The 25996-nt window shown below is 45.9% G+C and overlaps 1 protein-coding gene across 1 annotated transcript in view; it reads left to right on the forward strand.

The window, feature by feature from the left end:
- Window positions 1–25996, forward strand: part of MROH7 (maestro heat-like repeat family member 7) — an 83843-nt gene that overhangs the window by 25433 nt on the left and 32414 nt on the right. Inside the window, exons 2-13 of the mRNA XM_006879721.1 lie at window positions 8143–8216; window positions 12038–12121; window positions 13396–13475; window positions 13775–13904; window positions 17666–17761; window positions 18260–18364; window positions 18562–18697; window positions 20187–20299; window positions 20604–20780; window positions 21202–21356; window positions 23468–23606; window positions 24657–24847. Of these exons, the coding sequence (XP_006879783.1) occupies window positions 8143–8216; window positions 12038–12121; window positions 13396–13475; window positions 13775–13904; window positions 17666–17761; window positions 18260–18364; window positions 18562–18697; window positions 20187–20299; window positions 20604–20780; window positions 21202–21356; window positions 23468–23606; window positions 24657–24847 (1480 nt within the window). The remainder of the gene's footprint in view (window positions 1–8142; window positions 8217–12037; window positions 12122–13395; window positions 13476–13774; window positions 13905–17665; window positions 17762–18259; window positions 18365–18561; window positions 18698–20186; window positions 20300–20603; window positions 20781–21201; window positions 21357–23467; window positions 23607–24656; window positions 24848–25996) is intronic.

Genomic DNA, 25996 nt, shown 5'->3' on the forward strand with positions numbered 1-25996 from the left:
CTCCAAGGACCGGTCCCTCCTCACAACATGTCTCTTTGTTAGTGTAGAGAAATCTGACTGATTTTTGTATGTTGTTCTTGTATCCAGTTACTTTGCTGAATTAGCTATGTCTAACAGTTTACTTGAAGATTCTTTAATATTTTCCAAATATACTATCATATAATCTGTATATAGAGATAGTTTTATCTCCTCTTTGTCAATTTTGATGCCTATTATTTCCTTCCCTTGTTTTATTGCTCTTGCTAAGACTTCCAAGACAATGTTGAATAGGAGTGGTGATAATGAGCATCCTTGCCTTGTTCATATTGTCAGGGGGAATGCCTTTAATCTTCCACAATTCAAGATGATGTTGGCTACTGGTTTAGAGTATACACCCCCAATTATGTAGAGGAGATTCTACTCTATTCCTATATGGTTGAGTGTACTTATTAAGAAATGTGTTGTATTTTATCAAAAGCTTTTCCTGCATCAATTGAGATAATCATGTGGTTCTTATCCTTTATTTTTATATGGTGAGTTACACTTATTGCTTTTCTTCTGTTGAACCATCCTTACATGCCCATTATTAATCCCATTTGGTCATGATATATTAGTCTTTTGATATGTTGTTGGATTATATCAGCAAGGATTTTAAGCATTTTTACATCTATGTTGAAGACAGATGCAGATTTAACGTTTTCTATTTTAGTGGTGTCTTTACCTGACTTTAGCATCAGTTTCTGTAATGCTTTCTGTAGAATTGGTGACAGCTCTTCTTTGAATGTTGGTAAAATTTTCTGGTAAAGCCCTTTAGTCCAAGACTGTTTTTTTCCTTGGGAATTTTTTTATGACCTGCTCAGTATCTTCTTTTGTGATGAGTTTGTTCAGGTGTTCTATTTCAGTCTATCTCCCCTCCACTCCCCATGGCTCCTTACCTCAAACCACTGTCCTTGGGTGTTGAGAGCACATTTCCTTTCCAGGTAGCTATCCAGATTTCACAGGATTACCTGTTTTTTTTTTTTTTTTTTTTTTTTTTTTACGGGCTTATTTATTTTATTGATGTTTCCCCCCAGATGAAAGTAATAACCAGCTAACAGATAAGCCTAATTTGGGTCAGGTGTCCCTTTTCCCACTCATGTAATTTTTCCCCCTCTTTCCTTTTTAATGACATAAATAATCTACATACATTATCAAAGACCATGTATATATTGCACGTAATTACATGGTCATTGTGAAGGTTGAAGCCATGTTCATAAAGTCTGAAAAGAAAGGCCTGGAAATCTTTGTTTTCTTGATATTGAGCTTCAATCCGTATTGAAGGCTGCAGTCCTTGACTTTCTGCAGCAAGCTCTTCAGGTCCTCCTCAGTTTCAGCAAGCAGGAGTGTGCCACCTGTATAACGCAGGCCGATGATGAATCTTCCACCAATCCAGATGCCACATTCCTCCTAGTACAGGCCAGTTTCCCGGATGATCTGTTCTGCATACCGATTGAAAAGGTATGGAGACAGCATACATCCCTGGTGGACCTCTTTCCCTATTTTGAACCATGCAGTGTCTCCTTGCTCTGTTCTGACGACTGCCACTTGGTCCAAGTATAGGTTTCGCATAAGCACAATCAAATGTTCTGGGATTCCCATTCTTCTCAGAGTCAGCCACAGATCCACCCTTACTCATGTTAAATCTCACCAAGAAATTCTCTCCTCTTGCGTGGGAGGTGCAGGCTCCTGCCACACGGGGCCGCCGTGAGCCCAGGGGGTCCCACCAGTGCCAGGTCTTCTGTGGCTGGCTGTCCAGTGAGGCAGGTGACCCTCCTGGGCAGTGGAGGGGTGCCAGGGCTCCCAGGAGGGTGTGATGGTGCCGGGCTCACCCTACCAACCAGAGACAGCTCCTGAAGGGCCTGGAGAGGCTGGGACAGAGGCCCTCGGGCAGAGCGAGTGTGGTGTGGACACTGGCAGAGGAGTTGCTGCTATGGTCTTCAGAGGGCTGCGGCCGCAGACAGGAGGGGAGCAGCAGAGCCTGGGCGGCGGGTTGACCAGTCAGGAGGCAGGGCCTTCGTGGATGGAGGGAATGGTCACCCCACGGCTTGTGGCTCTCAGCTCCTGCCATGGCCACTCTCCACAACGGGCCCTGGTGCCCACTTCCTCCCTCCACTGTCATGATGTCATCCTGCTGGTGGCTCTTGGAGGGGATGGCGGCCCAAGTGGCCAGAAGGTGGCTCTTCCTGGGCACCCAAGGAATCTCACCACAAACGACTTCCTGCCAGGACCAGGGTGTCTGCCTCCTCCAAACCAAGCTCAGCCAGAGATCCTGCCCATGGACTCACCGAGAATGGTCACCCAGGTTAAGGCCAAGTGCGACAGCTACGTCCTGCTGGAAGCCCTTCTGGGTCTCCCAGGCAGAATCCACCTCCTGTCACTTCCTGTGATAGTTCAAATTGTTTTTCCATTTGCTATTCTGTTTATTTCTGCCCTTATCCCCTCCCCCCTTTTTCCTTGTTGTGTACCTTCAAAATTGAATCCAACTGGCACAGGAGGAGATTGCCCCTCCTTCTCCAGCAAAACGTCTTGTAGATTTGAACTTTGCTCCTTCAAGATTTCAATGCTGCTTCTTGCCACTAGGCCACCAAAGCTCTCTTATTGCCCTGATTTTTATTATTTCCTTTCTTTTAGAGGTTGTCAGGTTTGCTTGCTGTTCTTTTCCCATTTTCTGGAGATGTTGGGTTAAAGTGTTAATTTTTATTGTTCCTTTTTGATGTGTTTGCTTACTGCTGTGAATTGACCTCTAAGTACTGCTTTTGCTGTATCCCAGAGGTTTTGGTAAGTTGTATTTTCGTTGTCATTTATTTCAAGAAACTTTTTTATTTCTTCTGTTACTCATGTGTGTTCAAACAAAGTGTTATTTACCTTCCAGGTGAATGGTTTTTCCCTCCCTATTTTCTTGTTGATTTATAATTTTATTGCATTCTGGTTTGAGAAAATGCTTTATAGTATTTCAATGTTTTATGACTTATTGAGGCTTGCTTTGTGACCTAAAATATGATCTATTCTAGAGAACGATCCATGTATGCTGAAAAGAATGTGTATTGAACTTTGGTAGAATGTGTCCTTACTTGTCATCTATAATGGTTTTTACCCTGATATCTAGTTTATCTGAGATTAATATTGCTATTTCTATCCTTTATTTTATTTGTTTCCATTTGCTTGGTATATTTTTTCCTCCTCACTCTTATTTTTAGTCTGCCTTTATCTTTGTTTCTCAGATGTGTCTCTTGTAGACAGCATATTGATGGACCTTGTTTTTTCATCCAATCTGCTACTTTTATTCTCTTTGTTAGTACATTTAAGCCGTTCGTATTCATTGTAATTATCAAGAGGCAAGATTTTATTACTGTCATTTTGTTAGTTCTTTTTTGTGTTGTTGCTGATTACTTTGTTCCATCTACTTTTCTGAGGCATCTCTATTTTGTCTGTCGTCTTGTCCTTCCATACATTTTCTGTTACTGAAATTTTGGTCGTAATATTCCGGATTTAATTTTGCTGAGTTTTGTATGGCTTAGAATTTTCCACATGCTTTGTTGGTTTGTCCTTGTAACTTTTTAAAGTCTTCTCTAGTTTTATCTGTATTACTCTTTAACTATCTCAAATTCCACTGGATACTCTTAGCTATAATTCTTTTTTTATTTTAGGAAGATCTCATGCAATTTCTTCTTCTGAAAAGTTTTTGTTCTGCATTTTAGTCACTTATTTGTATTATCTTGCCCTTTATCTCTGTGCATGTGTTTGTGTGTGGTTGTGTGTGATTTGAAGTTAATCTGTTGCCTTTGAAAAATTGTTGTATCATATTTGTTTTCTTCTGTTTTTATATATCCAGTTGAGTGGAGTAAGTTTGCTATTTAGCCCACTGCTTTGTTAGTTTTTATGCTTTTGTCTCCTATCTTCTTGTGGGTGTGACAGAGAATGGAGAAGGACATGCAGTTCTACATTTGCTGGTCTCAACAGGATCTTTCCTAATTCCTTTAATGCTCCTTCTACCCACCAAACTCTGTGACCTCTTGATTTCCTCTCTCCCCACTTTCAGTCCTCCTACTCCATCTCCTTCCCCCTTTGGGCTTTTATACACATATCTGACTAGTTATCCTTCTATTTTTACAATAATTGTGTACATCTTTGCTTTTTAACACTTCAAAGAGATATTTTGAAAAAATTGGTTTGTAAATGAAACATCCCAAATACCCATCAACAAATGAATGTATTGCAAAATTGTGGTATATCCACACAGTGGAGTAAAGAGGTCATTTGTGACAGATTAGCACAGCACAAATTATTGTTAGATTTTCTGACTGCTGCTTTCATAGGTGTTGATTGTGGATACAATTTACATGAAATCCTTGACAATTTCTTTTCATACTATCTAACAGCTCTGTGATTACATTTGCATGAGCAAAACCAAATCCATTGCTGTTGAATCATTTATAACTCATAGTAACCTTCTTTTGATTTCCAGTACTGTGGATCTTTAGAGATCCTCAAAGAGTACTGGTTGATTCTAACTTCCAGCCTATAACAGGCTATGCCACATATAATTCACATAGTATACACACAAATATGTTTCAATTGTACATGTTAACTTACCTTCGCCAATTCAGAGTTGCAGCCATCACCACAATTTTAGAACATCTTAGTTGTTCCTAAAAGAAACACTGTGCCTCTTAGCCATCATCTCTCAGTTAACCCCACATCTCCAAGGTTAGGCAACGTAGAGAGCCTTTGGGGTTTGAACATTCCATATATTGAATGTATTTTTCCTGTTCATCTTTAAATTCCATGAGAACTAGGATTTTGACTGTTTCATTCACTCCTGACTATCTAGTATCTGACTGGGCACTAAATAATTAATTAATTCAACAAATATTCAAGAGTGTTAAGCAGGGATAATATGATCTGATTTACATATTAATGAATTAATAAATGAAACATGATATATATATTGAAAGATTATATAAAGCACAGTGCACATGAAAAAAAGAAAACTTTGCCATTATGAGGGAATAAGACTAAGCCCAGGACTCATTCAAATATTATAAAAGACCCTTTCCATAAAGTTGGCTTATTTATATGAAGAATGTGCTTTTTTTAAATGGCAAAATACTAAAACTCAAAATTGTTTAAACAACAACAACAACAACAACAACAAAGTTTAGACAGAAAAGAGATGTTATTGGCTTATTGTTTTTATGTTGTTAGGTGCCATTGAGTCAAGTATCGCTTACAGTGACCCTGTGAACAACAGATCTGAACCCTGGCCTATCTCGTGCCTTCTCATCATCTCTCACACGCTTGATCCCATTGCTGCTGTCACTGTGTCAATCCACTTTGTTGAGGATCTTCCTCACCTTTGCTGTCCCTTCTGCCTTTCCAAGCATAATGTCCTTCTCCAAGAAATAGTTCTCCTAGCATCGTTCTCAAAATATATGAGATGAAATTTTGTTATCTTTGTCTTGCAGAAGCACTCTGGCTCCACCCTCTTCAAGATACACATGCTTGTTCTTTCAGTTCTTCTTTGGATATTCCATACTCCAACACCACAGCTCAAAGACATCAATTCTTTTTCTGTTATCCTTATTCATTGTCCAGCTTTCAGATGGAAAGCTTCAGCATAGCAAGTGAGTCCTCAGACTGATGTCATTGTTCCTCAATAATTTGAAGAAATTCCTGAATGTAGACTTCCAGTGCAGTATGTCTCCTGACTGACTGTTGGTACCGAGTGTACTGATTGTGAATTCAAGTAAGATGAAATTGTTGACAGTTTCAATCCTTTTCCCATCTATCATGATGTTGCCTTTGGTCCCGTGATGAGAATTTTTATTTTCTTTTCATTGTGATACAATTCATATGGAAAGCTGCAGTCTTTTTTACCTTATGCAGCGTTTCAAGTTCTGCTCACTTTCAACAAGTAAGATTGTATCGTCTGCATAATACAGGTTTGGTTTTTTAAAATATGGAATGCTGGAGCTCTGGTGGCCCAGTGGCAAGAAGCTGTGCTGCAACCCCAAAGGCACACTGTTCGAATCCACCAGATGCTCAGGTGGAGAAGGAGGGACAATCAGATACAATTCAACAGTACACAACAACAACAACAACAAATGTATGAAATGCTTCATGTATTTGCATGCAATCCTTGCATAGGGGCCATGTCAATCTTTATTGTATTGTTCCAATTTTAGTATATGTGCTGCCGAAGCAAGCACATAATGCAGCTTATTGATGAATCTTCCTCTGGTTCTGATGTCACATTCTTCTTTACAGAAGAATAGCATCCAGCTTCTTGAATAATTTGTTCAGAATACAGATTGAATAGGTATGGAGAGAGGGTACACCTCTGAGGCACACCTTTCTTAATTTTAGGCTGTGCAGTGTCCCCTTACTTTGCATAACAGCCCCTTGGCTTAGGTATAGGTTTCACATGAGCACAATAATTAAGTGTTCTGGGATTTCGATTCTTTTTTTTTTAATAATTTTAATGAACATTTACAGAGAATTTGGATTTCCATTCATTCATTGCTGCACTTCTCTACCCGCCCAGCCCTCTCCCCCTGCCCCCCATTTCACTCCTCTCTTTCAAAAATAAAAGAAAGACTCCCTCCCTGGTACACAATCCCCCCGCACCCCTCCCACTGCCCCAAGTACATTCCACTATGCAACCTTAATTGTGGACTCTTGTGATAACCATAATACCCTATCTATCATACATCGCTTTTAAATTATTCACTCCTTCATCTGTTTCAGTGCAGTATACACAATTTATCCAGTTTTTCTCAGTCTTACCCCCACCCTGATATCAGTCCCATTTTACAGCAGTGGCAACATGCAATATTTGTCCTTTTGCGACTGAGATATTTCACTCAGCATAATGTCGTCCAGGCTCACCCATTTTGAATAATATTGAATGAGTTCCTTGTTTTTCAATGCAGCATAGTATTCCATTGTGTGAATATACCACAGCTTCTCGATCCATTCGTTTGTTGATGGGGGATTTCGATTCTTTTCAATGTTAGCCATAATTTGTTAAGCACAGTCAAATGCTTTTGCATTGTCAATAAAGCACAAATAGACATTCTTCTGGTATTCTCTGCTTTCAGTCAGGATCCAATGACATTCCTGGTGCCATGGCCTTTTCTAAACCCAGCCACAATTTCTGGCATTTCTCCTAAACAGAGCTAGCTATAACCAAAGCTAATTCAAAAGCTCTAGTAATATCAGAAATCTCTGTGTTTTCTCATCTCTGTGTTTCTCCCTAATGAGTGGCTCCATCATCCATGGCAGGATGTTCATGATATCCTGAGGCACTAGACATTTGTGACCACAGTCTCAGGAGAGAGAGTCCACTCTCCCTTGATTTTGTCTTTTGTTCCCATAAAGCCTGTCCAAACAAGTACTCACCCCTGGAATAGCCTGTGTCTGGGAGTAGTAGACACTTAGATTGGTTAAGCTTGAGTTACAGGTCATCTCCACTGGGATTAAGGCTCATGGATGAAGGTTGTAGAATTCAGCTTCACTCAGAATGGGCATCCCTCAGAGGAGAGAGGAGTTCATTCAAGTAAAGAAAAAGCACAAGGAGATTTGAAGCCAGCAAACAGCAGTTATCTACCATAACAAATATTTAGTTCTAGATTATGATCAGTGTGGAAAGAAGAGAATAGGACGGTGCACAAGAGTGTCATGGAAGGCCCTTATGTAGCCTGGGAGTTCAGAGAGACTTCTCGGAGAGGTATAGGTGAGCCCTTGCTGGGCAGGGCCCGAGGCAGCCATGTGTGCAAGGGCTTGGGGTGCTGGGGGTGTGGGAAAGCTATCTGAGGGCTGAGAAGAGGCTGGCATGGAGTGTGATGAGAGGTACAAAGCAGGGGAGGTGAGGCGGGGTGCCAACTCTGCAGGGCCTAGGAGGTTCTCGCAAGAATACTTTCGCTGCCTGTATGCTCAGTGGATTTGGGCACCACTGAAGGGTCGTAAGGAGGATAAGAGATGGGCCACAGGCTTAATTACACTTCAGAAGCTCTCTTTGGGTTTCGGGGCCTCAGGATTGGAGGGGCCCTGCATGGGCAAGGGGAAAGAGGACTATGCAGCCAGTATTCTTACCCTCTTCTTCTCATTGAAATGGACATGCAGGAATCTTCGATGAAGTGCCCTTATGCCTGGTCAAGATGCCTGGGAAGGGAGAGGATGACAGCAAGATGGTTCCGGTATGTCTCCTGCTCACCCCGTAGGTGACCTTCCTGGGGACTTCCTAGCTCCCCACAGTCACCGCCTTGCATCCCCTGTTCCCCTGCCCAGCTTTTCTCTTCTCTATCACACTCACCACCATCTGATACTGTATGCCTGGCTTGTTGTGTTGTTGTTATGTGCCATCGAGTCGCCTGCGACTCATAGCCACCCTACGCACACTAGCTCTGAAAACTGCCCTATCCTGAGCCCATCTCATCACCTCCGAGTCACTGAGTCAGTCCATCTCATCAGGCGTCTTCCTCTCCTGCACTGTCCCTCCACCCTTCCAAGCATGATGTCGCTTTCCAAGGACTCATCCCTCCTGCTTATGTGCCCAAAGTATGGCAGATGGCTTATTCAGTCTTATTTATTATCAATCTTATTGACTCTAAATGGTAACCTGCATAATGACATGGCTTTTTTGTCCATCTTGTTTTCATTCCACTCCTAGTGTCTAGAGCTGTGCCTGGTACATTGTTGTTAGGTGCTGTCAAGTTGAGTATACCTCATAGCGACCCTGTGAACAATTGATCACACTGTCCTATCCCATGCCATCTTCACAATCTCTGACACACTCAAACCCATTGCCACTGTCACCATGTCACCTTCTTGGTTGGTGGTGTTCAATAAAAATTTTCTGATTGAATGGATTATGAAATGGACTTTGCAAAGAACAAAAAGGCTGAATATGGCCTTTTTCTGGGCACAGGCAGGGCAGACCTAGCCCAGGTCTTGGCCATACCAGAGGCCAGAGAAGGCCAGTCCATTAGGGCAAGTACAATTTGATGATGGCCAGAGGAGGTAGACTGGACTGGCAGATGTTCATGACTATGACATATTGAGACTGAAGGTAAGACTGAAAGATGGACAGGGTCCAAGGCAGGGAATCCACCCAAGCTAAGAAACAAGGGAACCTAGGTGTGCAGCCAGCACTAGGGGAGTCAGTGAGAGAGAGGTCCTGACTCCAAGTTGCTTAGAGTCAGGCAGCTCCATCTGGGGGCACTTCAGAGTGGGAAGCATGGGAATGACCAGATGTGAAAGGAATGAGTGTTCATTGCTGTCTTGGAACCTTTGGACTAGCTCTTTCCTCTGCCAGGAAACTTATTCTCATTTGTGGAAATTATTGAACAATATTATTGATAACACATACAAGCAAGATTCTGCTGAAGATTATCCAAAAACGACTGGAACAGCACATCAACAGTGAACTGCCAGAAGTGTAGGCTGAGTTTAGAATGGGCCATAGTACTAGGGATATTGTAGCTAATGTTAGATGGATCTTGGCTGAAAACAGAGTACCAGAGGAATGTCTATCTTTGTTTCATTGATTATTCAAAGGCATTTGACTGTGTGGATCATAACGAACTGTGGCTGACTATGAGAAGAATGGGAATCCCAGAACACTTGATTGTGCTAATGCAAAACCTACACTTGGACCAGGAGGCAGTAGTCAGAAAAGAGCAAGGAAACACTGCATGGTTCAAAATTGGGAAGGGTATATGCCAGGGATGTGCCCTATCTCCATAGCTTTTTAATCTATATGCAGAACAGATTATCCGAGAGGCTGGGCTGTATGAGGAGAAATATGGCATCAGGATTGGAGGAAGATTCATCAACAATCTGCGTTATGCAGATGAACAACTCTGCTTGCTGAAACTGAGGAGGACCTGCAGAAGGTCAAGGACTGCAGCCTTCAATATGGATTGAAGCTCAATATCAAGAAAACAAAGATTCTCACCACTGGGCCAATCAGCAGCATCATGATAGATGATGAAGAGACTGAGATTGTTCACAGCTTTCGTTTACTTGGCTCCACAGTAAACACTCTTGGCACCAGCAGCCAGGAAATTAAAAGAAGTATTGCAATGGCAAAGTCTGCTGTCAGAGACCTCTCCAAAGTACTGAAGAGCAACAATGTCAGTCTGGAGACTAAGGTATGCCTGATACAGGCCATGGTCTTTGCAATCACTTGCTATGCATCAGAGAGCTGGACAATGAGTAGGGAGGATAGGAGAATTGATGCCTTTGAGCTGTGGTGTTGGAGAAGAGTATTGAATATACCATGGACTGCTAAGAAAATGAACAGGTTCATGGTAGAGAGGGTTAAACCAGGCTGCTCCTTGGGGACAAGGATTCTGAAGCTTCATCTGACATACTTTGGACATGTTACAAGGTAGGGCCAGTCCTTGGAGAGGGATATTGTGCTTGAGAAGGTGGAGGGACAGTGCAGGAAAGGAAGACCCTCGAAGAGATGGATTGATTCAGTGACTGGGGTATGGTGGGTCAGTGTGTTGGGGACCGTGAGATTGGCAAGGGATAGAACAGGGTTTAGGGCTGTTGTACATAAGGTCGCTATGAGTTGCAGGCCATTCGGTGGCACATAACAACAACAACAATTGAAGTGAGGCCCATGTTAGGTAATTTATGCAAAGCCTTGGGAATAGTGCCTGTGGAAACAGGGTCTTTTTAGTGAGCTAACAAATTTTTATTGAGCACCTGCTACATGCTATTAATTCTTTTTTCAATTAATTGAGGGGTATGTTTGTATATGTGTGTGTTCTGTGCACTGTTAAGACACTAAGGATTCAACAGTGAGCTGGCACTCTAGTGTGAGGAGAAAGGCCTTCCTCCTAATTTCTTCACATGGTAGACCAATCCTTGTCATTCAGCCCAAATCCTGCTTCCTCAAAAAAGTCTTTCTGACCATTTGATCTAAGTTAGCCTTCTCTCCACCATTTCTACTGCTATTTTCAGTTATCAGGGGCTGTTTAACAAAATGTCTCAAAACTTAGAGGCTTAAAAGTTCACTGTCTGCTGGGAAGCATGTATTGAAAGGCTCCAATTTCTCATGGTTCTAAGGCTTGCCTGGGCTCAACTGGGTGGTTCTTCTGCCCCAGTGTTGTAGCAGGAGATCACTGCTGGAGCCAGAACCTTCAAGATGACTCTACCGTGCAGGGCTTCTCTCCACACACGTCTTCTCTCATCCCATATCATTCCATATTATTCCATAGTCTAGCCTTGGCTTCAATACTGCATGACAGATGAGTTTTAGAGAAGGCGTGGGGGGGGGAGGGCAGAGGAATTCACCTGCTTGCCACTTCCCTTAATGACTTGGCTAGGAGTTGACACAGCATCACTTTCATTGTATTTTGTTGGTCAACAGTAGTTGTAAGACGAGTGCAGATTTAAAAGGAAGTAGACTCCATCTCTTGACAAAAATGGGGAAGAACTTGTGGTCATCCTTAACCCACCACTTTCTCCATCTGAGGTGTTTCTTTTGTTATCTTTCTTACATAAAAGTGTGTTTTGATTTGTTTACCTTTGGTGGGAACTCGTAAATTAACTGGACATCAGTTCACACATTCCCTCTCCGGAAGCGGACTGCCTTAACCTGATCAGCATGTACTAGAGTGCCCTTACGAAGTGATTCCAATGGTAGAGCGTCAGGGTGAGGTGCTAGGACCCTTCCCGTCCACCAGCTCCTGCCTCTTCTCCTCTCTCAGTTGGCTGGAGGTGAGGGAGTGCTTTGCAGCCTCTGACACCTGATTCTTCTCCACACCCTGGCTTTGAGGGATTGTCCTCGCCACCCCATTCCTTGCCACTGTGATTTTCTCAATTCTTCCCCTCACCCCAAGCTCCCCCTGTGGTTATTTTCTTCTCCTGAGGTGGTGCGTGTGTCTGGCATCTGGGGAGAAGCAGGTGGACGTGTTGGGTGGTTAATGGGTGGTGTGTGAGCATTCCTTGGGGGTGAACTTCAGAGGGTGTTCACCCTGTGTCTTTGTTCTATGCTGCTCCTGAGATGGGGAATGCCATCACGCTCCAGAAGAGTCCGAATCTGCTGGAAGCAGCAGGAGAAAAGAAGACTGTGATGAAGAAGATGATGGTGTGGAGGGCACGTCTGGTTCTGTGGTACTAGGGTGGGGGTGCAAGTGGAATGGCCGAGGCCGCTGCTGAGGAGACAGGGCACTGAGTGGGGCAGAGGACAGGAGGAGGAAGGAGTGGGACATGGGGCTTGAGTCTAACCAGCTCCTCTTCTAACTTCCTGAGGGCGTTTGGACAATCACTTCCTTTGCTGAGCCTCATTCCCCTCATCTCACAAATGAATGAGAGGCTGTTAAAACCCAAACCCAACCCACCATCCTTGAGTTGACTCTGACTCATAGAGACCTTCCTTTCCGAGGTTGTGCAACTTCATAGGAGGAGACTGCATTTCTCTGATGGAAGAGAAAAGATTTGAACCACTGACCTTTGGTTAGCAGCACACACATAGCAGACTGCATAAAGAGAGCTCCTCATTGGGTTGTTGAAAGGCTACAACCCACTAGTTAATTGTAAAGCCGTAGGCGTCTGTGAGCAGCTTTTATTATTTATGCATTTTTGTCTCAAAAATTCTTTCGAGTGGCAAGCTTCAGAGTGTTTCTTCACTATTTCAAATGTCATTTATGTCTTTTTCACTATTGTGCTAAATGCAGCCACTTCTCAGTCACTTGGCAGAATGGGCGGCAGGCAGTATTACCACTGATGTTTTCAAAATTATATCTGGCTTTCCTTAAAAAGAAGGAAAAAATCCTTTCCCCTTTGTAACTTCACTTAACATTAATCAGGCACTGTGAACAGGGGGTTGGATAAAACCAGATAGTCATTTTGATTATGTCCTGTCAAGTCAGAATTGACCCACAGCTGACGCTCCAGCAGGTTTTCAGAGGCAGTAATTGCCCATAGGAGGCAATTGCCTACCTTTGTTCTGTGGAGCAGCTCGTGGATTTGAACTGCCTTCTTCTGGGTTGGCAGTGCAACTCCTTATCACTAAGCCACTTGAGCTTGCAAGTGAGACATTTAGAAGAATTAAATTAAATGACTGTTAAGGGTCATCCATGATACTTTAAAACATGCCTCCCTACTGAGAGGCCAAGGGCACAGTTCCTGCTGAGTCTTCCCGGCTTCCAGGTGGCTGCAGCTGCGGAAGGGGTAGGGTGTTTTCAGTTTTCAGTGGCCTTGAAATGAAGGCCCAGGAGGAGTCTGAGCAGTGGGTGGTATATCAAGCTCCTGAAGGCGGGATATGGCACTAGTTGGGGCTCTGTGCCAAAGGGGTAGGTGGCCAGCTCCCTGTTGAACCCTGTCCCCTTCATCAGCCAGTCTGGGGTCCTCTCTCTCCAGAGACAGATCCAGGAGGAGCCGCTGGATTCGCTCTCGAGCAATGTCCGCCAGAAGGCCATGGAGACCCTGACCCAGCTGAGGTGTCCACGATACTCCTTCCCCTCCTCCTATCTCCATCCCTGCCGGTCTAATCAGGGACCTCTCACAGTGCCCCCACTGCCCCCCACCTTCTCCTCTCCTTCGCCCAATTCCTGCCAGGGCTGTCTGACCTTCACACCCCACTTCCTTCTCCCTTGCCTCCTCAACTCCTCCCTTCATGGGATCTAACTCTCAGGCCATCCTCACCCCAGCCTTACGTGGCAGTTTCCCCCCTAGCATCAGAGCCCACCGTCATTTCCCACTCCCTCACTGGTTCCTTTGCTTCCTATCTTTCTTCCAGCCACACTCAGCCTATCCTGGGGTTGCAGGAGAAGTCAGAGCTGGTGAACATATGTGTGAAGAGCGTGTTCTCCCTGCCTTCCGTGCAGGCCATGCAGGAGAAAGATGAGGTCCAAGCTGAGTCTATACGGGTGAGCATGCCTGACCTCCCAGGGAAGATGTCTTTAGCCTGTCTGCTCTCCAGCTTCACACTAAGGTGTGTTTCTGGGTTCCTGGGGAACTTACCTTGTTAGCTGCCTGGCCTTCCTCACCTTTCTTGGCCTGAGGAGCACTCAGTGAATTTTTGGTCAATGAGTGGAACCTCAAAAAAGGAGGAGCAGAGGGCCCTGCTTACTTCCGGGGAGATTTTGGCAGGGCTAGAGGAGGTGGCTAGGATCTAAGGACTAGTCCACAACAAAGAAGGATTAGGGGAGCTGGGCTGTGGTTTGGAGAAGAGGAAAAGCAAGAGGCTGGTGTGAGCACCTGTAAAACGCTGCCAGACCATCCAGACAGGAGCAGGCAGAGGGACCTGTAAGATAAAGGGGGAGCTGGGGTCCCGAAGGAGACTAAAGAGAAGATTTCTATCTCAGGGGAGGCACATTCGTTTGTTCTTTCAGTTAACAAATATCAACTGAGTGCCTACTTCATGCCAAACTCAGTAACTGAGGCAGGCGGAGGGGAGATGGAAACTATCAAAGAATCTTCTGAATAAATGTAAAATTGCAACAATGGTAAATGCTGCTAATAACAATGACTTTATGCTGTGAACCGGGGCGCTGGTGACACGGTGATGATGGATGATTAACTGATAGGCGCTAAAGGTTGGTGACTTGAATCCACTGGATGAGGCACTTGCTCCTGTAAACACAGCTGTGGAAACTCTATGGGTAGTTGGTTGTTCTCTGTCCTGCAGGGTCACCAGGGTCAGCAGCCATTCAGAGGCAGTAGGTTTGGTGGTACTCTGCATTAGAGGGCACATTTCCCCGAGGCAGTTGTGAATGTGGACCTGAGAGTTGTTAGAAGTGATTTGCTCATGCCCTCCAGGAACATCCCCCAGCCCCAGAGTAGTGGAAGGCAGAAGTGGACAGAGATAACACAGTGACTGCAGGATGAAAGAAGAGGCTGTGCCTGGAGGCCAGAGGGTAGGGGTGAGAGCGGTGAGGTGAGGCTGGAAAGTCAGTGGGGTCAGGCCACTCTGGCAGGTTGAGGGTTTTTTCAATTCTTATTCATTCATTGTTGCAATTTCTTCTCTTCCCCACCTCTCCCCTCCCCCAGCCGACTTTGCAGTGCACCTCTTGTTGCAGTTTGTTGTCATAGGTTGAGTGTTCTGAGTCTGGGTGGTGCTATGCTGAATTGGGAGGTCCTTGCGGGGTGAGAAGGCAGTCATCTTGTAGTACCAGGTATGGTCAGCAGAGGTCAGTGCTGCACAGTGATTAGCAGCACGTGGCGGGGAAGGAGGTAGGTAGTTGGTCCTTGAGGCTTGCTTGGTGGTTGTGGTGTAATCTGGAGAGCCACTGATTTGTGACCTTGTCAAAACTCAGGAAGGCTCAACAGCAATAACCTGGAACATGCTTTGGGGGGGGGGGGCTGGAAAGAGGAAGGGAGGTAAAGAAGAAAAATTCTTGCCAAAGTGACTAACCCCACTACCCAGCCTGTGTGCATGTCATACCCCACCTTTGTAAGACAATTCCAGAACTCTGCAGTAGTTGATGGGATGAGAAAACCTGCAACTTCAAGGGAAGGATAGTTTTCTTAAAGGAGAAATCTCTTTTGGTCTAAGAGTTGTTATGTGCTGTCCAGTCGACTCATAGCAACCCCTATGCACAACAGCTCTGAACTGTGCTCTATCCTGAGACAATCTCACCGTCTCTGACATACATACCCTCACTATTCCAGTTATTGTGTCAGTTCATCTCATCTGGGGTCTTCTCCTGTGCTGTCCCTTGACCCTTCCAAGCATGATAGCCTTCTCCAAGGACTGGTCAGTCCCTCCTAGGAACATGCCCAAAGAGTAGGAGATGGAGTGTCAAAATCCATGCCTCCAAGGAGAAGCTTTGTTTCACCTTCTCCAGGACAGATCTTTTCGTTCTCTTGGTGGTCCATTGTATATTCAATACTCTTCTCTAACACCACAATTCAAAGGCATCAATTATTCTTCTGTCATCCTTGGTTATGTACACCTTAGTCTCTAGACTGACATCTTTACCCTTTAGCACTCTGGAGAAGTTCCTGACAGCAGATTTTCCTAATGCAATGCATCTTTAGATTTCCTGACTGCTGGTGCTGAGAGTGTTGATTGTGGAGCCTAGCAAGGTGAAATTGTTAATAATCTCCATCTCTTCTCTAGCTATCATGATGCTGCCAATCAGCCGAGTGGTGAGAATCTTCATTTTCTTGTTGTTGAGCTTCAATTCATTTTGCAAACTATATTCTTTGACCTTCTGCAGCAAATGCTTCAGGCCCTCCTTGGTTTCAGCAAGTAAGGTTGTATCTTTTACATAGCACAGGTTGTTGATGACTCTTCCTTTCATCCTGATGCCACATTCCTCCTGAAAAGTCCAGCCTCTCAAATTATCTGTTCTGCATACAGATTGAAAAGGTATGGAAATAGGACACACCCCTGATACACTCATTTTCTGGTTTTGAACCGTGCTGTGTTTTCCTACTCCGTTCTGATTACCGCCTCTAGGAGTGTGTTGTGTTGTGAACTGTAGATTCAGAACGGACCCATAACTGATCCTCTGGCAGGTTTTCAGAGGCAATTATTCACACAAGAGACTTCCCACCTGCAGAACAATTGATGGCCTTGAACCACGTGCCTTTGGGATTACAGTGCAACTTCTTACCACTAGGCCTTCAGAGAATTGAAAAAGATGGCCTAGTGGTAAGAAGCTGCGCTGCAATTCCAAAGGCATGTGGTTTGAATCCTCCAGCTGCTCTGTGGTAGGAGAATGGGCAATCTCCACCCATGCCTCTGAAAACCTGCTGAAGGGTCCGCTATGGGTTGGTTCAGACTCAACAGTACACAACAAGAAGAATAAAAATGAGACTGGTCTTCCTATCTGTTGTGTGTCATCAAGTTGGAACTGACTCATAGCTGTTTAGAAAAGATTGTCCATCTTTTTCCCATAGAAAAGATGGTGGATTTGAACCATGTGCTTTCAAGTTGGCTGTCAGCGTTCACGCCTGTCTCTCATCATTCTAGAGCACGTTCCCAACCATCCACTCTTGTCTTGCATGACTTGAAGCTCTTATGCTGTGTAATCTTGGTTAAGGGTCTGTTCATTTGTAAAATAAGAAAAGTAGTTTGAAGGCAAACCCTGGCCTAGACCATGGTAGATAGTCGCTGGGTCTCTGCTTCCACTCTTTTCAGACTGGGAAAAAGAAATCCACTGCCTCCAAGTCAACCCGGTAGCACAGAGAACTGCCCAGAGTTTCCAAGGCTGTCAATCCTTAAGGAAGCAGCCTGCTTCACCTTTCTCATGTGGTGTTGGTGTTAGGTGCCATCGAGTCATGTACAACTCATGGTGGCCCTATGAACAATAGACCTGAATGAACCCTGTCCTATCCTCACCATCATCATGCCTCCTTCATAAGTCCCTTGTGTCACTATGTCAATCTGTCTCAACCGGGTCTTCCTGCCTTTCACTGATTCACAAGCCCACCAGAGCTCCTCTTAGAGTAAGAGAAGGACAAAATTAGTTATTACCACTCTGTCAATGAGGAAATTGTAACATGGACCTAAGTAACTTGCCCAATATCCCCCACCCATCACATCAGTCTCAGAGGAGAGGCCAGAAAGCAGCTCTCTTAGGTCAGAAAGCCCCTTTCTCCCCTGATGACCCAGGCATTGCCTGGTGCTTGGATTTGCCGTAGGAGCCCCTGAATGACTTGATCCTCATTCTGTCCACAGATACTTTACCATCAGACCCTGCATGCCCTTCAGACACTGCTCAATGCTCTCTTCGTTGAGGATCCCACTCCTACTGGGATGAAGAGCATCTTGGAGGTAGAGTATAGGAATGTGTAGGGACAAGGGGAGAGGAATTGACTCAGAAATAGTGGGAGACTGGGCCCAGGAAGGAGTGGTTAGACCTCAAGCTGTCATGTCATGCCAATGATCTACCTCTGTGTCTCTTTTACAGACTACGTGTCAGTCCTGTGCCTCTTCATTCTCTCTCTGTTCCCTATCAGTATAGATGTCACCACCATCTCTCTCTCTCTCTCTCTCTCTCTCCCCATTCTCTTCCTTGTCTTACATATGTGCATGACCCTCTGTTTCTCATCTCCCCTCATTGGCCTTTTCTTTCCTTCTTGTTAGTCAGTTTCTCAACTTTTGGATTCTATCTCCCCTGAGCTCTGAGAAGAGGCTGAGGGATGTAGTAAGTTACCCTCCTGCCCTCTGTGGAAGCTCCCTGTTGCTAGGCAAAAGCTAGTCTACCTGTCCTGGAAGTAGAGGTCACCATCCAGCCTGTAGCTCTGAGTCCTGCCTTGATTGTCCCCACAGGCCCTGGGGCCCTGGATGAACTCTGAGAAAGCCCACGAGAGAGCACGGGCTGTGAACAGCAATGTCTCTGTGCTGAACCACACGCTTCTGACCTTGCCGTACTTTGTGAGTGGCTCCTGGGGCGGGGACACTCCTGGAAGACTCTTCCTCGCTCTGATGTACAGACAGTCTACCCAGGGATTGCCTGGTGGCCCTCATCATCTTCCCTCTGCTCTCAGGGTTAGACCATTCAGCTCTGCTCATTTACTGCACAGTATTGCTGAACCTCTAAGAGTCAGTCTCTACAATTCTGACACAAACAGATATCCTCTGGGTTCCCGGCCCTGGGGCTCCTGCTGGGAAGGCTCCTCCTCCGCATTGGGGATCCTGATGAGGAGATTGGTCGGAAAGCGCTGGATGGTATCATTATTCTGTACACCATCCTGGAGCTCCAAAAACGTAAGTCCTGCTCCAGTATTCCCAAAGCAAGACTTCTGAAGAGACACTCAGCATGAGAACCGGGGAGAAGGCAGACTGCGGCCTTGGCAATGTCGTCCTGCTGGGACATGGGGGAAATTGGAATAGGGTCAGATGGGGCTGGAACTACTGGTATCAACTCTTAGTCATCACAGGACCAGAAACAGCTTACAAACAAACCTGTTCTGATCCAAGAAATGATTCTTACCCCTGAACCTTTCTGCATCTTTCCAAGCTTAATGTGTAACTCCCATCTTCATCTTACCATGGTATTATAGGCCAAATTAAGGTTGTCAACTTAGCAACTGAAAATGTAGGATGTCTTTAAAATTTGAATTTCAGATAAACAGTGAACAAATTTTAATATATTTGGGACATAATTACACTAAAAAGTATCCATTGTTTATCTGAGTTCAAATATAACTGGACATCTGTATTTTATCTTGCAATCCTAGGTTAGACCCTTATTGTTACAGTCTTGGGGAGAGAAGTGGATTGTCCAGAGCCCCCAAATATAGGAAGCAAATCTGAATTTGAACTTGAGGTCTGCAAAATTCCAGACCACAAACTCCCTTTACGAACAGCTTTTGCACTTGGTCCCTCTGGTCACTCTCCTCAGTGACCCTTTTCTGTATCTGTGGCCTGCACAGCCTGAATTGATCCAGGTAGGACACAGGCCAGGACCTAGGATGGCTCAAGAAATGGGCCTGAAATGTATTTCTTTCAACAGAAAATATGTAGTTCCTGCATCCTTGGCTGATAGTTAAGTGTTTCAACTACTAGCTGAAAGGTTGGCTGTTCAGTTCACACTCGGGGCATCTCACAAGATAGTTCTGATGATTTGTTTTCAAAGGTCATAGCCTTTAAAAAAGCCTTAAGAAATAGTTCTATGCTGCACTCATGGGATTGTCGTGAGTGGTGACTGACCCAATGGCAACTGACGACGACAACAACAACAACATATACCACATATGCATGTACACAAAGATGTTGGGGACATAGTCGGGGTGTAAAGAGATGGTGTGAGACAGCCAATGAACAAAATTAGCCATAGTACATGTCTGCTCGTGGTGAAAAGTGCTACAAAAGCAGAAAGGAGGAAGGAGGAGTACCAGAGGATAGGAGGGTTATAGTTTAAAGGGGTGATGTCACCACTTGTCTACATCCAGAATGTAAAAAAGGGGGGGAAAGTCTCCCATAGTGGCAAGATGTGAGGAAGTGGGGCTCTCAGACGCCACTCGCAGGAGGGTAACTGGCTCCCACTGTGGAAATGATGCAATTGCAAAATTGTCTCCTGAAACGAAACACATACCTCCGCCATCACTCAGCAATTCTGTTCCCCTAGTTATATACACAACAACCTTATGCATGCCCTCACCAAAGTCACGTGCTGGGATGTTCACAGCAATCCTGCACAGGCTGGTGGTGGTGGTCAACATCCACGCCTCACCGAGATGCTTTCTCCTCACAGGAACCAGAGACAAGGAGGAGACGAACAAGAGAGAGCTGTATGAAAGCAACAAGCGCTTCCTGGGGCCCTACAACCCCAAAAGCCCCTGCCAGAACATCCTGCGCATCATCGCGGTGACGCCACCCCTCTTCAGCCTCCCACTCCAGTGCCCCGTCCCTGTCAGCCAACTCCCTCAGCAGTCCCCACATCAGCCCCTCACAAATGCCCCGTACCCTCAGTCTATGCCCGATTCCTAGGCCAAGGACTTGCTCTCCCTGATGGGTGCCACCCAGTCCTGGGGACAGAGACTGTGCCATCCCTTCTTCTGTAGGTTCTCTCACCCTTGCTAACTGGGTACCGGCAGGTCCTGTCTCTCTAGCTGTTTTTCCATCTCTGTATTGCTTCGCATGTGTCAACATCTCTGTACTTTTGTTTCAGGAATTTGGGGACTTCCTGGGGCCCCAACAGGTGAAAGACTTGATGTTGGCAGCCCTGGAAGGGCTGAAGGGTGGCCCAGAGGCTTCCAGGAAGGCCTTGGTGGAGATGATGCAGCTGGCCTCGGAGGTCACACTCAGCTCAGTGCTGGAGTGGTACCGGCACAGGGTGCTGGAGGTGGTAAGGTCCCCAGGGAGGAGGGGGCTGGGTGGTCACTGGGCCTGGGAGACCCTGCAGGGCCTGCCTGCAACCCTGGCCAGCCTGTTTGTGAACGGGGCTGGTGAGTGGAGTGGGGAGTAGTGTGGGAACCCTAGGGCTCCAATGGGAGTGGGCGGTGGCTGATTTCTGGGAGCCCCAGCCTTTAGGTTACTCTCTACTCCTGAGAGAAAGCAAACAGCTGGGAGCTGGGAGACGACTAAGACCAGTAGGGTCACCTCAGGGAAGAAGCAGGCCCAGGGTGCACCTCTCCCCTCCTGCTCTCCTTGCTCCCTTGTCACCCCCCTCTATCCTGCCATATCCCCTTGCTTTCTCTTCACTCTCTCACTCCTCACTGGGCTTCTCTGTCTTTTCCATCTGCTCTTGGCTGCTGGCTGTGTCCCAGATCCCAGAAATCATGCAGGGCATCTACGCGCAGCTGAGCCACATTCAGGAGCCGCGGGCCCGCGAGGTGGCCCTGCTGCCCGTCTCCCTCCTGGCCAGCTCCTTCATGACTGAGGTGGTTGTGGCCCTGCTTATGTGCCCCCTACCATTGGACAGGTACCAAGTGGGGGATGGAAACTCCTTCTACTCTCCTGTCCTCCCCGATGGCCCTCCTTCATGAGTACTGCTGGGTGTCAGGTGCCATGCTGGCCGGGAATTTAATACTGTTTCCAATTTTCACAATGATGTTATTGTACAGACGAGAAAATGGAGGCTTTGGGACATTTCCTTGCCCTAAGTACCCAATAGGAAAGCAAAAGAACCAAAATATAAACTCTTGTCTGACTGACTCCAAACTCTGAGCTCTTTAATGACGGCAGGAGAAGGAATCCTGAGTCTTGATCCTGACTCTGCCTCCAGCTACTGTGTGATCTTGGGAAGTGTCTTGCCCTGTCTGGTCATCAGTGTTTCCCTGATAGTTAAAAGGAAGAAATATTCCTGTTAGCCAAAACCCGAACCATGCCCAGTGCCACTGAGTAGAATCCTGGTTCCCAGCGACTGTGCAGGTCTGAGTAGAATCACCCTGGTAAGCTCTCCAAGGTTCTGAATCTTTACAGAAGCAGATGAGTACAGTGTGCTCCCATAGAGTGGCTCGTGAGTTTGAACCACCAACCTTTTGATGAACACACAAGCTCAAAATTGTTTGAAGGCCACTGTTAAAGAACTGTGTGGAGCTTGACAAAGGCGAGCAATCAGGAGCAAGCAGGACGGTCAGGGCCAGGCTGGCACTCCCCGCTCCCCTACTAGAAATATTTAACCCTTGCTCATGAGTTACCAAGAAAACAATTAGGAAGTTTTCTTGTGTCCAACTAGCTATTCAGACAGACAGAACCATCATGGGCCACACTTGACACTGGACTCACTCAGGAGAGACGACAGGCCAGTGTTAGGGCTCCTCTTTGCAAGGATCCTCACTGTAACCCGTGATGCAGTCCACTCAGGGCCAGGACTGGAGTAAGGCAAAAGGCATTCGGGTTGCAAAATTTAAGGAAGCACCCACGCTCAGGTGCTGTGGCTGCACTTGCTGGAGCCTGAGAATGAGTGCCTCCTTAGATTCAGTAGTTCTCCACTGGACCTCCCAGATCACCACTCTGGTGGGTGCAGGCACCACCCTCACTGCAATCAGTCCCCTCATAATAACTTCCAGGGCCTCGCAGAGATGGTCCAGCTCCAGGAGTCTGTACACTCCAGGAGGTTCAGCACTGTGGCATGCCCACCCAGTTCTTAGAGTTAATTTATAATTGCTTCTAGTCCAGATGCAATTTGCCAATGGGGTCATTTTTACCATAAGCAATGTTGCCTAGCAACATAGTTGACATACTATCTTTATCAGGTTTCCAGGGGAACAGAGCTAGAAAGTTAATGGAAGGTTCAAATGCTCATGCAGAAGGGGAAGAGGTTTTTGTTAACCCTTTAACACGCTGGCCGATCCATACTGCTGCCTGATTATTATGTGACAAGTGGCAGAGGGTTCAACTGCTTGGATTCTTGCTGCTTGGTGAGGAGGACAGTGCACTGATGTTGGAGCCATTTCAAAACAAAACCAAAACCCAGTTGTCATCAAGTCGATTCGGTTTCTCAGCAAACCCGTGCATGTAGAGTAGACTACACTTCGTAGAGTTTTTAAGGCTGTGACCTTTCAGAAGAACACTAGGCTTTCCTCCTAAGGCACCCTTGGGTTGGTCCAAACGTCCAACCCCTACCAGGTGTGTGTCATCCAGGGATGGAGACTTTGGACCTGGTCAAATCTTATCGTGGTTGCTCATCCGCTCTGTAGTCTTAGGCTAATGACTTCACCTCTCTGAACTACCTCTGTAAAATGGGAATAACATTTATTTTGAAGGTCACAAAACTCAATGACCTTGGATATCTTGATTATCTTGTTTCTCGGCAATTTGGCCTCAGGTATAGAGCAAGCATGCAAGAAATATTTGCTAAGTAATACTTTATATGATTTATTACCTTGTATTATGCACCTGGCATGATATTTGGGAATTTGCTTTTGCAATATCTGTTAGCACCCCTGCTTCTTGGGGAGTGCTTTCTGAACCATTCCTTGCTGGCATACCATTAAGGTGGCATAGTCTCTTCCCCTCCCCAAACCATTTGAAGGCACTGTGGATGCCCCTTCCCTGGTCGCTACTAACCAATCTCCCCTGGCCTCTCAGCAATGGAGCAGAAATGTGGAGACAGCTGATACTGCGTAAGCCCAGCTGTGATACCCGAGACCTCCTGGATCTGCTCCTGACCAGCGTGAAGGAGAAGCCTGTCACCAAGAAGGGCAGGACCTCCATTGTACCCCTGGCGGTGAGCACGCACCCTCATCCCCCCTTTCCTGTTCTTCATTTCTCCTTCTCTCTCTCTCTCTTGAGCTCAGCAAACCCTGCTTTGGCTTCAGGCTTTCCAGTGACTAGCAATGTGGGGTAGGACAGGTCGCTCCCTGAGCTCCTGCCTGAGGGCTGGGGTTAGTTTCCATTGGTGCTGGTCACATGGGGACAAGAGGGACAGCCCAGTTTAGTAGCCCAGGGTGAAGAGGCCAGTGTGGTACTCCCGCTGTATTTGTGTCTGTGTTGAGAGTAAGAGGCAGGATTGCAACAGGCAGTGTCTGAAAACCTGAGTCTAAGGGACTAGGTGACCATGATCATGTCCCTTTGCCCCTTTGAGCCATCTTCCCACCTGCAAAATGAGGCCCCAGAGCCTTTGCCCCACGGGGCTGGGAAAGGATCTCTCTGCCATGATTTTCCCAAGATCATGCTCAGGTCAAAGCTATCACATACCAATTGTCTTCAGCATTTAAGGACCTCAGGTGTGTCAGAGTAAGGAGCCCTGGAGACGTGGTAAGCACATTGGGCTGATAATCAAAAGGTCATCAGTTAGAATCTACCAGTGACTCCACGGGAGGAGGTTGCATAGACTCTTCCGATGAAGATTTCTAGCTTTGGAAACCTTGATGCCCTGGGTTTGGGTTTTGCCTTGTCAGCATAGAACTCTGTCCCTTGCGGTTTCTGGTGGCTCATTTTACCAAAGTAAATCACCAGGTTTGTCTTCCAACGTGACTCTGTGTGGATTTGAACCGCCAACCTTTCAGTTAGCAGTCAAGCATGTTAATCATTTATTTGCACCATCCAGGAACTCCTAGACCAAACAAAGCTAAGTAGCTAACAACTGTTGTTGGTGTTTGGGTAGGATCTATCCAGAGGGCCACTGGTTTGCTTGGGAATCTGGATTTTTCCATGTGAGATCAGAGGAGAGCAAGGATGAGTGACCAACCTACCAGAAGAGGCTCTCCTGGTCCCATGCTACGAGTGCTAGAAAGATGGACTAGGATGGCCCACCACCTTCCTCTCTGTCCCCCAGGCAGCCAGCGGCCTGTGCGAGCTCCTCTCTGTCAACAGCTGTGTGGGCCGAGTGAGGCGTATCTACCCCCAGCTGCTGCTGGCCCTGCTAGTTCAGGTGCATTACCACATTGGCCTGAACTTGCCTGGCCGCCCAGACTGCAGCAAGGACACCAGGAAGGATGCACAGCCCTCTGCCTTCGTGCCTGTCTGGTAAGCTCTCCTTTTATCCCTAGTTTCTGGCAGAAAGAATGGTCCCCCAGCAAGCACCCTTCTGAATGTCCATAGAGTGACCAATCAGCAGTCATTATCTTTGAGATTGGAAGAGAAAACAGAAACATAATTTTATTGTTTAGACTCTATCAAGTCGAGTAAGACTCATAGTAACTCTAAGAACAACAAATCTGAACCCTGTCCTATCCTGTGCCATCCTCATACGTTCTGACATACTTGAGCACATTTTTTCAGTCACTGTGTCAATCTTTCTGGTTGGGATCTCCCACTCCTTCACTCTCCCACCACCTTTCTAAGCATGATGACCCTTTCCAAGGAAGAGCCTCTCCTAACAATATGCCCAAAGTATGTGAGATGAAGCTTTGCCATCTTTGTCCCCAAGGAGCACTCTGGCTGCACTCTCTCCAAGACCTATCTGCTTCATCTTTTGACAGTCCAAGGGATACTCTTCTCCCACACCACAGCTCAAAGGCATTTAATTCTTCTTCTGTCATCCTTATTCATTGTTCAGTTTTCAGATGCACAGTAAATAATTGTCAAGACCTCTGCCTGAATCAGGTGCACTTTCTCGTCTTCAAACTGACATCATTGCTCCTCAGTAACTTGGCAAGGTCCTTGACTGCAGATTTTGCCAACCCAATACATCTTACAAACCAGTGCGATTCACTCATTTGTGAGTACCTGCTGTACTGTGGTGACATGCATGCTGCTGTGATGCTGGAAGGTGTCTGAAAGACAGCTGGTCCGAAAGACTGTGCGTGTCAGATACTCAGCTTAGTACTGGACCCAGGAAAGAGTCGAGGTCCTTCTCCTGACTCTTAGGAACTTACCATTTATTTTTTTGCCTCTTCCTTCTTAGAAACATTATGTATATTGGGTTTATATTGGAAAAACTAGTCATTTTCTTTTAAATTGATTTTATTGCTGTTATTTTTGTTAAGAAACTTGGGTGGTAAACTCCATAGAGATTTGTGCAGCTAACCCAAAGACACTCGTGATTGGAACATGGAATGTGAGAACCATGAATGTAGGAAAATTAGAAATTGTTAAAAAAGAAATGGAACGCATAAATATTGACATACTAGGCATTGGAGAGATGAGATGGACTGGCATGGGTCATTCTGAGTC

The sequence above is a fragment of the Elephantulus edwardii genome, unplaced genomic scaffold, assembly GCF_000299155.1.
Source record: "Elephantulus edwardii isolate Elephantulus edwardi_28Jun2011 unplaced genomic scaffold, EleEdw1.0 scaffold00005, whole genome shotgun sequence".
Taxonomy (NCBI): domain Eukaryota; kingdom Metazoa; phylum Chordata; class Mammalia; order Macroscelidea; family Macroscelididae; genus Elephantulus; species Elephantulus edwardii.